This window comes from Palaemon carinicauda, chromosome 28 (genome assembly GCF_036898095.1).
Source record: "Palaemon carinicauda isolate YSFRI2023 chromosome 28, ASM3689809v2, whole genome shotgun sequence".
Classification (NCBI taxonomy): domain Eukaryota; kingdom Metazoa; phylum Arthropoda; class Malacostraca; order Decapoda; family Palaemonidae; genus Palaemon; species Palaemon carinicauda.
The window spans coordinates 57,739,378-57,750,755 of record NC_090752.1 but is presented as its reverse complement, the minus strand read 5'-3'; the positions used below and the strand labels follow the sequence as shown (position 1 = coordinate 57,750,755).

The 11,378-nt window shown below is 42.9% G+C and overlaps 1 protein-coding gene across 1 annotated transcript in view; it reads right to left on the bottom strand.

The window, feature by feature from the left end:
• Positions 1-608: 608 nt before the first annotated feature.
• The window catches only part of LOC137621824 (dynein heavy chain-like), a 24,670-nt gene continuing 13,900 nt past the window's right edge, over positions 609-11,378 (bottom strand). The window contains exon 2 of the mRNA XM_068352331.1: positions 609-1,286. Coding sequence (XP_068208432.1) covers positions 609-1,286 — 678 coding nt within the window. The remainder of the gene's footprint in view (positions 1,287-11,378) is intronic.

The window sequence follows — 11,378 nt, the reverse complement described above, 5'->3', positions numbered from 1 at the left end:
AATGTAAACAATGTCCCTAATAATGGTGTACGCCTGTGTTTCGATACTAATGTAAACAATGCTCCTAATAATGGTGTAGGCCTGTGTTTCGATACTAATGTAAACAATGCTCCTAATAATGGTGTAGGCCTGTGTTTTGGTACTATGTAAACAATGCCCATAATGATGGTGTAGGCCTGTGTTTCGATACTAATGTAAACAATGCCCCTAATAAAGGTGTGTCGATGCTAATGTAAACAATGCTCCTAATAATGGTGTAGTCCTGTGTTTTGGTACTATGTAAACAATGCCCCTAATAATGGTGTGTCGATGCTAATGTAAACAATGCCCCTAATAATGGTGTAGGCCTGTGTTTTGGTACTATGTAAACAATGCCCCTAATAATGGTGTGTCGATGCTAATGTAAACAATGCCCCTAATAATGGTGTAGGCCTGTGTTTTGATACTAATGTAAACAATGCCCCTAATAATGGTGTGTCGATGCTAATGTAAACAATGCCCCTAATAATGGTGTAGGCCTGTGTTTCGATACTAATGTAAACAATGCCCCTAATAATGGTGTAGGCCTGCACTTCGATACTAATGTAAACAATGCCCCTAATAACGGTTTAGGCCTGCACTTCGATACTAATGTAAACAATGCCCCTAATAACGGTGTAGGCCTGCACTTCGATACTAATGTAAACAATGCCCCTAATAACGGTGTAGGCCTGCACTTCGATACTAATGTAAACAATGCCACTAATAACGGTGTAGGCCTGCACTTCGATACTAATGTAAACAATGCCCCTAATAATGGTGTAGGCCTGTGTTTTGGTAGCAATATAAACAATGCCCCTATTAATGGTGTAGGCCTGCACTTCGATACTAATGTAAACAATGCCCCTAATAATGGTGTAGGCCTGTGTTTTGGTAGCAATATAAACAATGCCCCTATTAACGGTGTAGGCCTGCACTTCGATACTAATGTAAACAATGCCCCTAATAACGGTGTAGGCCTGCACTTCGATACTAATGTTAACAATGCCCCTAATAACGGCGTAGGCCTGGGCTTCGATACTAGTGTAAACAATGCCCCCAATAACGGCGTAGGCCTGGGCTTCGATACTAGTGTAAACAATGCCCCCAATAACGGCGTAGGCCTGGGCTTCGATACTAGTGTAAACAATGCCCCCAATAACGGCGTAGGCCTGCGCTTCGATACTAGTGTAAACAATGGCCCCAATAACGGCGTAGGCCTGCGCTTCGATACTAATGTAAACAATGCCCCTAATAACGGTGTAGTCCTGTGTTTCAATGCTAATGTAAACGATACCTTTTTTTTTTTTCTTCCAATCCTACAGACGGAAATTAGTACGGCAGCATCTCTCTCTCTCTCTCTCTCTCTCTCTCTCTCTCTCTCTCTCTCTCTCTCTCTCTCACCAAGTCCCTAGAGGCCTAGTGCCTGGAAGAGGAAAAATCTCTGGAATGATAGAATCAGTTCCCGGGTTGAAACAAACCGTTAGCAAAGCCTCTTTTGTGCCTCATTCACTTCACTCGCTTCCAGTTTGACACCTCTTTTCTTCCTCTTCTATCTTCCAAGCTTATTCTCCCCCCAACCTCCCCCCCCCCCTTTCTCACTATCCAGCTTTTCTTTTCTTCGGGGGGAGGGGGTATTGTTCCTGGTTCCGTTGTGCAGATGAAATAAGGGTAATGCAGTTATCTTATGTCCCGTTTCAGAAGATGGTGTTTGTGATGACATGGAGAGAGAGAGAGAGAGAGAGAGAGAGAGAGAGAGAGAGAGAGAGAGAGAGAGAGAGAGAGAGAGAGAGAGAGAGTCTGTTTTTACTTTTCCGTTTACCCCCTTTCATATCACTTATGCTCGTCATAGTGATGTTGAATGTGGTAACTTTTGATGTTTAAGGCTTTAACCTACGATGTTGGATGTCAAACTTAACCTGTGATGTTTGATGATTTAACCTGCGATGTTTGCTGACTTAACCTACGATGTTGGATGTGTTAACCTTTGATGTTTGATGACTTAACCTCGACGTTGGATGTCTTAATCTGTAATGTTTGTTGACTTAACTTACGATGTTGGATGTCTTAACCTGTGATGTTTGATGACTAAACCTTTGATATGTGATGACTTAACCTACAATGTTGAATGTCTTAACCTTTGATGTTGGATCTCTTAACCTCTGATGTTTGATGTCTTAACCTCCCAACGTTATCTCAAATGTACTCCAGTTAATAGCCTACACGTAGTAGAATTGGAAATGACCTCACCATTAACTACAAATCATTTGGAATTATTTCGACTTTTCGCCAAAAAAGCAAAATATGGTTTTTGTTTCCCTACAAGGAATAGACACATTTTTCCTTATAACATAAACTGTGATGAATTCATTTAACATTTTATTATTAGCGTATAGAAAAAGCAATTTTGCTCGGCCACTTATCCTTGGAATTGTAAGATAGGACTTGCAATTATTTATTTTGCAGGAAAAAATTATCTTTGATTTTGAATCCCATCAAAATATCCTTTTTTGAATTTTCGCCATTTTTTTGAATTTGCGCCTTTTTTTGAATTTGCGCCTTATTTTAATTTGCTCCTTTTTTTAATTTGCTCCTTTTTTAATTTGCTCCTTTTTTGAATTTGCGCCTTTTTTTAATTTGCGGCTTTCTTAAATTTGCGGCTTTATTGAATTTGCGCCTTTTTTGAATTTTCTCCTTTTTGAATTTGCGCCTCTTTTGAATTTGCGCCTTTTCTAAATTTACACCTTTTTTTAATTTGCGCCTTTTTTTAAATTGCGCCTTTATTGAATTTGCTCCTTTTTTGAAAGTGCGCCTTTTTTTTTAATGTGCGCCTTTTTTGAATTTGCGCCTTTTTTTTAAATTTGCACCTTTTTAAAATTTACACCTTTTTTTAATTTGCGCCTTTTTTTAATTTGCGCCTTTTTTAAATTTGCGCCTTTTTTAAATTTACACCTTTTTTAAATTTGCGCCTTTTTTAAATTTGCTCCTTTTTTAAATTTGCGCCTTTTTTTAATTTGCTCCTTTTTTTAATTTGCGCTTTTTCTATATTTACACCTTCTTTTAATTTGCTCCTTTTTTAATTTGCTCCTTTTTTAAATTTGCGCCTTTTTTTAATTTGCGGCTTTCTTAAATTTGCGGCTTTATTGAATTTGCGCTTTTTTTGAATTTGCTCCTTTTTGAATTTGCGCCTCTTTTGAATTTGCGCCTTTTCTAAATTTACACCTTTTTTTAATTTGCGCCTTTTTTTAAATTGCGCCTTTATTGAATTTGCTCCTTTTTTGAAAGTGCGCCTTTTTTTTTAATGTGCGCCTTTTTTTAATTTGCGGCTTTCTTAAATTTGCGGCTTTATTGAATTTGCGCTTTTTTTGAATTTGCTCCTTTTTGAATTTGCGCCTCTTTTGAATATGCGCCTCTTTTGAATTTGCGCCTTTTCTAAATTTACACCTTTTTTTAATTTGCGCCTTTTTTTAAATTGCGCCTTTATTGAATATGCTCCTTTTTTGAAAGTGCGCCTTTTTTTTTAATGTGCGCCTTTTTTGAATTTGCGCCTTTTTTAAATTTGCACCTTTTTAAAATTTACACCTTTTTTTAATTTGCGCCTTTTTTTAATTTGCGCCTTTTTTAAATTTGCGCCTTTTTTAAATTTACACCTTTTTTAAATTTGCGCCTTTTTTAAATTTGCGCCTTTTTTAAATTTGCGCCTTTTTTTAATTTGCTCCTTTTTTAATTTGCGCTTTTTCTATATTTACACCTTCTTTTAATTTGCGCCTTTTTTTAATTTGCGCCTTTTTTAAATTTGCACCTTTTTTTAATTTGCGCCGTTTTTTAATTTGCTCCTTTTTTAAATTTACGCCTTTTTTAAATTTACGCCTTTTTAAAATTTACGCCTTTTTTTAATTTGCGCCTTGTTTAAATCTGCACCGTTTTTTAATATACGCCTTTTTTAAATTTGCGCCCTTTTTAAATTTGCGCCTTTTTTTAATTTGCGCCTTTTTTGTATGTCGAGAAGTTCAGAATTTCCAGAACGCTTTCTAATTCATATCCACTCCCACTCTCTTCAATTTTGCTGTCTAGCTTCTTTAACGGTCTCCCCTCCCCCCTATTTCAGAATTGTGGTAATCTATTGGAAACGTCCTAGCCTGGCGATCTGCCTAACTGGTGTTCGAGGTCTGCTCAATCTCGATAGTCTCTTGGGGGAGTCTTTAGGTCTACATGCTAAGTCATCAGCTGCAGCCATTGCCTGGCCCTCCCTGGTCCTAGCTTGGGTGGAGAGGGGGCTTGGCCGCTGATTTTATATAGATAGGGTCATTCTCTAAGGCATTGCACATGTCCCTTGCCTCTGCCATTCATGAGTGGCCTTCAAAACGGAAGGCCGCTAAAGAGATCCTTTAGGAATGCTTACAGTTTCACATGTAAGGTTCACTGCTGGCATTACTCCCCAGAGGGATTTCTCTTTTAAAACCTATCAAAGAGGACAACTTTCCCCCCCCCCCTCATTGCCCCTAAAACAATCTATTCAATTTGTCTCGTCTTACCTTCCACGAAATATAAAACGCAATAGAACTATAGTCAATTCTTTTTAGCGAGGCAGACTTGCACCGACTCGCACTTTTCGCTCGGAAAGGTTTCCTGATCGCTGATTGGTTGGACAAGATAATTCTAACCAATCAGATAGCAGTAAAATTTTCCGAGCTAAAAGGGCCCCGCTGCGAGTCAGTGCAAATGCGCCTCATTAGAAAAAATTGAGTATAGACCGACTTAAACTAAAGAACACTAGGTCACCCCGAAGTATTCGATCCTCTGTTTTCCTTGATTTACCTCGAGTCAGGTGAAGTAATACTTGGGGGTCATCATACAACAGGCTATGTACTGCTGTGGCTCAAGCGCAAGGGTGATTTTAATACCTCCCACTGTCCCTTGCCTCTGCCATTCATGAGCGGCCTTTACGACTGTTTGGTACCATCAACAGTGAGGCATTTGTTGACCGAATGCCCCATATATAGTAGTGAAAGAAATAGATTTCTGTTTGAGGCTCGAGGTGAGGATGGCAGGTTCATCCTTGCCAAGATTCCTGGACATGGTGTGTCCTGCCGTGCTAGTGGTATTTATTCATCGGTTTGAGGCTCGAGGTGAGGAAGGCAGGTTCATCCTTGCCCAGATTCCTGGACATGGTGTGTCCTGCCGTGCTAGTGGTATTTATTCATCGGTTTGAGGCTCGAGGTGAGGAAGGCAGGTTCATCCTTGCCCAGATTCCTGGACATGGTGTGTCCTGCCGTGCTAGTGGTATTTATTCATCGGTTTGAGGCTCGAGGTGAGGAAGGCAGGTTCATCCTTGCCAAGATTCCTGGACATGGTGTGTCCTGCCGTGCTAGTGGTATTTATTCATCGGTTTGAGGCTCGAGGTGAGGAAGGCAGGTTCATCCTTGCCAAGATTCCTGGACATGGTGTGTCCTGCCGTGCTAGTGGTATTTATTCATCGGTTTGAGGCTCGAGGTGAGGAAGGCAGGTTCATCCTTGCCAAGATTCCTGGACATGGTGTGTCCTGCCGTGCTAGTGGTATTTATTCATCGGTTTGAGGCTCGAGGTGAGGAAGGCAGGTTCATCCTTGCCAAGATTCCTGGACATGGTGTGTCCTGCCGTGCTAGTGGTATTTATTCATCGGTTTGAGGCTCGAGGTGAGGAAGGCAGGTTCATCCTTGCCAAGATTCCTGGACATGGTGTGTCCTGCCGTGCTAGTGGTATTTATTCATCGGTTTGAGGCTCGAGGTGAGGAAGGCAGGTTCATCCTTGCCAAGATTCCTGGACATGGTGTGTCCTGCCGTGCTAGTGGTATTTATTCATCGGTTTGAGGCTCGAGGTGAGGAAGGCAGGTTCATCCTTGCCAAGATTCCTGGACATGGTGTGTCCTACCGTGCTAGTGGTATTTATTCATCGGTTTGAGGCTCAAGGTGAGGATGGCAGGTTCATCCTTGTCAAGATTCTTGGACATGGTGTGTCCTTCCATGCTAGTGGTATTTTCAGATTTATTTCAGAAGCAGCTCTTGTAAAAGATATTTAACTTTTAAAATGACATTTTTGCTTTTATGGTTTAAATTGAATATTATTTTTTTTTTATTCACATTAAACGTTATCCGCGTCAATGACCTTAGATGTCAGGATGCCAAAAACCTAAAATCAATCAATCAATTAAAACTTTTAGATGGCACATCGGCGCTGAATAACGCCCCTTCTCGAGCAAGGAATTATTTCTCTCTACCTGGTTTCGAAAAACTCAAGTCTTTCATTGTATTTAAGTCGAAAATCCTATCAAAATTATACTCCTCTTCCTCGAGGACTATAGGCCTGTTGCAGAAGAGGCTTACGGAGAGAGAGAGAGAGAGAGAGAGGAAGAGAGAGAGAGAGAGAGAGAGAGAGAGAGAGAGAGAGAGAGAAATTGATTGGGTTGATTTTATGCCAACTGCATTTCCGCAGATCTGATGTGCCGAAAGCATTAGTATATATATATATATATATATATATATATATATATATATATATATATATATATATATATATATCTTTCCTGTCACGCTGAGTGGTATTATCAGAATTATGACTGCTCGGTCTTTCCCTATCCCTCTGGTAAGGGGTAGAGTGAGTAGCCATACTCTGGTGAGAGGGGTTACCCCAAGAGGTACACTCAGAAACCCTAATCTTCCACAAATTGCCAAATCAACGGGTTGTGGTTAGGAAAGGGGGGAGGGGTAGGAAAAGTTGAATCTGTATGATTGGTGTGTGCAAATCTATCGCATACACTTACAGTAACCTTAACTATGTATACTGTATAACTTCTCAATTTAATTGCGGTTATCCAACTTGCTCCTGGGCGCTGATTGGCCAGATAAAAACTCAACAGCTTACTCCTGGGCGCTGATTGGTCAGATTAAACTCAACAACTGTCTCCTGGGCGCTGATTGGTTAGATTAAACTCAACAACTGGCTCCTGGGCGCTGATTGGTTAGATTAAAACTCAACAACTTGCTCCAGGGCGCTGATTGGTCAGATTAAACTCAACAACTGGCTCCTGGGCGCTGATTGGTTAGATTAAAACTCAACAACTTGCTCCAGGGCGCTGATTGGTCAGATTAAAACTCAACAACTTGCTCCTGGGCGCTGATTGGCCAGATTAAACTTAACAACTGGCTCCTGGGCGCTGATTGGTTAGATTAAAACTCAACAACTTGCTCCAGGGCGCTGATTGGCCAGATTAAAACTCAACAACTTGCTCCAGGGTGCTGATTGGTCAGATTAAACTCAACAACTTGCTCCAGGGCGCTGATTGGTCAGATTAAAACTCAACAACTTGCTCCAGGGCGGTGATTGGCCAGATTAAAACTCAACAACTTGCTCCAGGGCGCTGATTGGTCAGATTAAACTCAACAACTGGCTCCTGGGCGCTGATTGGTTAGATTAAAACTCAACAACTTGCTCCAGGGCGCTGATTGGCCAGATAAAAACTCAACAGCTTACTCCTGGGCGCTGATTGGTCAGATTAAACTCAACAACTGGCGCCTGGGCGCTGATTGGTTAGATTAAAACTCAACAACTTGCTCCAGGGTGCTGATTGGTCAGATTGAAACTCAACAACTTGCTCCTGGGCGCTGATTGGCATGATTAAAACTCAACAACTTGCTCCAGGGCGCTGATTGGTCAGATTAAACTCAACAACTGGCTCCTGGGCGCTGATTGGTTAGATTAAAACTCAACAACTGGCTCCAGGGCGCTGATTGGTCAGATTAAAACTCAACAACTTGCTCCTGGGCGCTTATTGGTCAGATTAAAACTCAACAACTTGCTCCAGGGCGCTGATTGGCATGATTAAAACTCAACAACTTGCTCCTGGGCGCTGATTGGTTAATTTAAAACTCAACAACTTGCTCCAGGGCGCTGATTGGTCAGATTAAAACTCAACAACTTGCTCCTGGGCGCTGATTGGCCAGATTAAACTCAACAACTGGCTCCTGGGCGCTGATTGGTTAGATTAAAACTCAACAACTTGCTCCAGGGCGCTGATTGGCCAGATTAAAACTCAACAACTTGCTCCAGGGCGCTGATTGGTTAGATTAAAACTCAACAACTTGCTCCAGGGCGCTGATTGGTCAGATTAAAACTCAACAACTTGCTCCTGGGCGCTGATTGGCCAGATTAAACTCAACAACTGGCTCCTGGGCGCTGATTGGTTAGATTAATACTCAACAACTTGCTCCAGGGCGCTGATTGGCCAGATTAAAACTCAACAACTTGCTCCAGGGCGCTGATTGGTCAGATTAAACTCAACAACTTGCTCCAGGGCGCTGATTGGTCAGATTAAAACTCAACAACTTGCTCCTGGGCGCTGATTGGCCAGATTAAAACTCAACAACTTGCTCCAGGGCGCTGATTGGTCAGATTAAACTCAACAACTGGCTCCTGGGCGCTGATTGGTTAGATTAAAACTCAACAACTTGCTCCAGGGCGCTGATTGGTCAGATTAAAACTCAACAACTTGCTCCAGGGTGCTGATTGGTTAGATTAAAACTCAACAACTTGCTCCAGGGCGCTGATTGGTCAGATTAAAACTCAACAACTTGCTCCTGGGCGCTTATTGGCCAGATTAAAACTCAACAACTTGCTCCAGGGCGCTGATTGGCCAGATAAAAACTCAACAGCTTACTCCTGGGCGCTGATTGGTCAGATTAAACTCAACAACTGGCTCCTGGGCGCTGATTGGTTAGATTAAAACTCAACAACTTGCTCCAGGGTGCTGATTGGTCAGATTAAAACTCAACAACTTGCTCCTGGGGGCTGATTGACCAGATTAAAACTCAACAACTTGCTCCAGGGCGCTGATTGGTCAGATTAAACTCAACAACTGGCTCCTGGGCGCTGATTGGTTAGATTAAAACTCAACAACTTGCTCCAGGGCGCTGATTGGTCAGATTAAAACTCAACAACTTGCTCCTGGGCGCTGATTGGCCGGATTAAAACTCAACAACTTGCTCCAGGGCGCTGATTGGTCAGATTAAACTCAACAACTGGCTCCTGGGCGCTGATTGGTTAGATTAAAACTCAACAACTTGCTCCAGGGCGCTTATTGGTCAGATTAAAACTCAACAACTTGCTCCTGGGCGCTGATTGGCCAGATTAAAACTCAACAACTTGCTCCAGGGCGCTGATTGGTCAGATTAAACTCAACAACTGGCTCCTGGGCGCTGATTGGTTAGATTAAAACTCAACAACTTGCTCCTGGGCGCTGATTGGTCAGATGAAAACTCAACAACTTGCTCCAGGGCGCTGATTGGCCAGATTAAACTCAACAACTGGCTCCTGGGCGCTGATTGGTTAGATTAAAACTCAACAACTTGCTCCAGGGCGCTGATTGGCCAGATTAAAACTCAACAACTTGCTCCAGGGCGCTGATTGGTCAGATTAAACTCAACAACTTGCTCCAGGGCGCTGATTGGTCAGATTAAAACTCAACAACTTGCTCCTGGGCGCTGATTGGCCAGATTAAAACTCAACAACTTGCTCCAGGGCGCTGATTGGTCAGATTAAACTCAACAACTGGCTCCTGGGCGCTGATTGGTTAGATTGAAACTCAACAACTTGCTCCAGGGCGCTGATTGGTCAGATTAAAACTCAACAACTTGCTCCTGGGCGCTGATTGGCCAGATTAAAACTCAACGACTTGCTCCAGGGCGCTGATTGGTCAGATTAAACTCAACAACTGGCTCCTGGGCGCTGATTGGTTAGATTAAAACTCAACAACTTGCTCCAGGGCGCTGATTGGTCAGATTAAAACTCAACAACTTGCTCCTGGGCGCTTATTGGCCAGATTAAAACTCAACAACTTGCTCCAGGGCGCTGATTGGCCAGATAAAAACTCAACAGCTTAATCCTGGGCGCTGATTGGTCAGATTAAACTCAACAACTGGCTCCTGGGCGCTGATTGGTCAGATTAAAACTCAACAACTTGCTCCAGGGTGCTGATTGGTCAGATTAAAACTCAACAACTTGCTCCTGGGGGCTGATTGACCAGATTAAAACTCAACAACTTGCTCCAGGGCGCTGATTGGTCAGATTAAACTCAACAACTGGCTCCTGGGCGCTGATTGGTTAGATTAAAACTCAACAACTTGCTCCAGGGCGCTGATTGGTCAGATTAAAACTCAACAACTTGCTCCTGGGCGCTTATTGGCCAGATTAAAACTCAACAACTTGCTCCAGGGCGCTGATTGGCCAGATAAAAACTCAACAGCTTAATCCTGGGCGCTGATTGGTCAGATTAAACTCAACAACTGGCTCCTGGGCGCTGATTGGTTAGATTAAAACTCAACAACTTGCTCCAGGGTGCTGATTGGTCAGATTAAAACTCAACAACTTGCTCCTGGGCGCTGATTGGCCAGATTAAAACTCAACAACTTGGTCCAGGGCGCTGATTGGTCAGATTAAACTCAACAACTGGCTCCTGGGCGCTGATTGGTTAGATTAAAACTCAGCAACTTGCTCCAGGGCGCTGATTGGTCAGATTAAAACTCAACAACTTGCTCCTGGGCGCTTATTGGCCAGATTAAAACTCAACAACTTGCTCCAGGGCGCTGATTGGCCAGATAAAAACTCAACAGCTTAATCCTGGGCGCTGATTGGTCAGATTAAACTCAACAACTGGCTCCTGGGCGCTGATTGGTTAGATTAAAACTCAACAACTGGCTCCAGGGCGGTGATTGGTCAGATTAAAACTCAACAAGTTGCTCCTGGGCGCTGATTGGCCAGATTAAAACTCAACAACTTGCTCCAGGGCGCTGATTGGTCAGATTAAACTCAACAACTGGCTCCTGGGCGCTGATTGGTTAGATTAAAACTCAACAACTTGCTCCAGGGCGCTGATTGGTCAGATTAAAACTCAACAACTGGCTCCTGGGCGCTGATTGGCCAGATTAAACTCAACAACTGGCTCCTGGGCGCTGATTGGTTAGATTAAAACTCAACAACTTGCTCCAGGGCGCTGATTGGTCAGATTAAAACTCAACAACTTGCTCCAGGGCGCTGATTGGCCAGATTAAAACTCAACAACTTGCTCCAGGGCGCTGATTGGCCAGATTAAAACTCAACAACTGGCTCCTGGGCGCTGATTGGTCGGATTAAAACTCAACAACTGGCTCCTGGGCGCTGATTGGTCGGATTAAAACTCAACAACTTGCTCCTGGGCGCTTATTGGTCAGATTAAAACTCAACAACTGGCTCCTGGGCGCTGATTGGTCAGATTAAAACTCAACAACTTGCTCCTGGGCGCTGATTGGTCAGATTAAAACTCAACAACTGGCTCCTGGGCGCTGATTGGT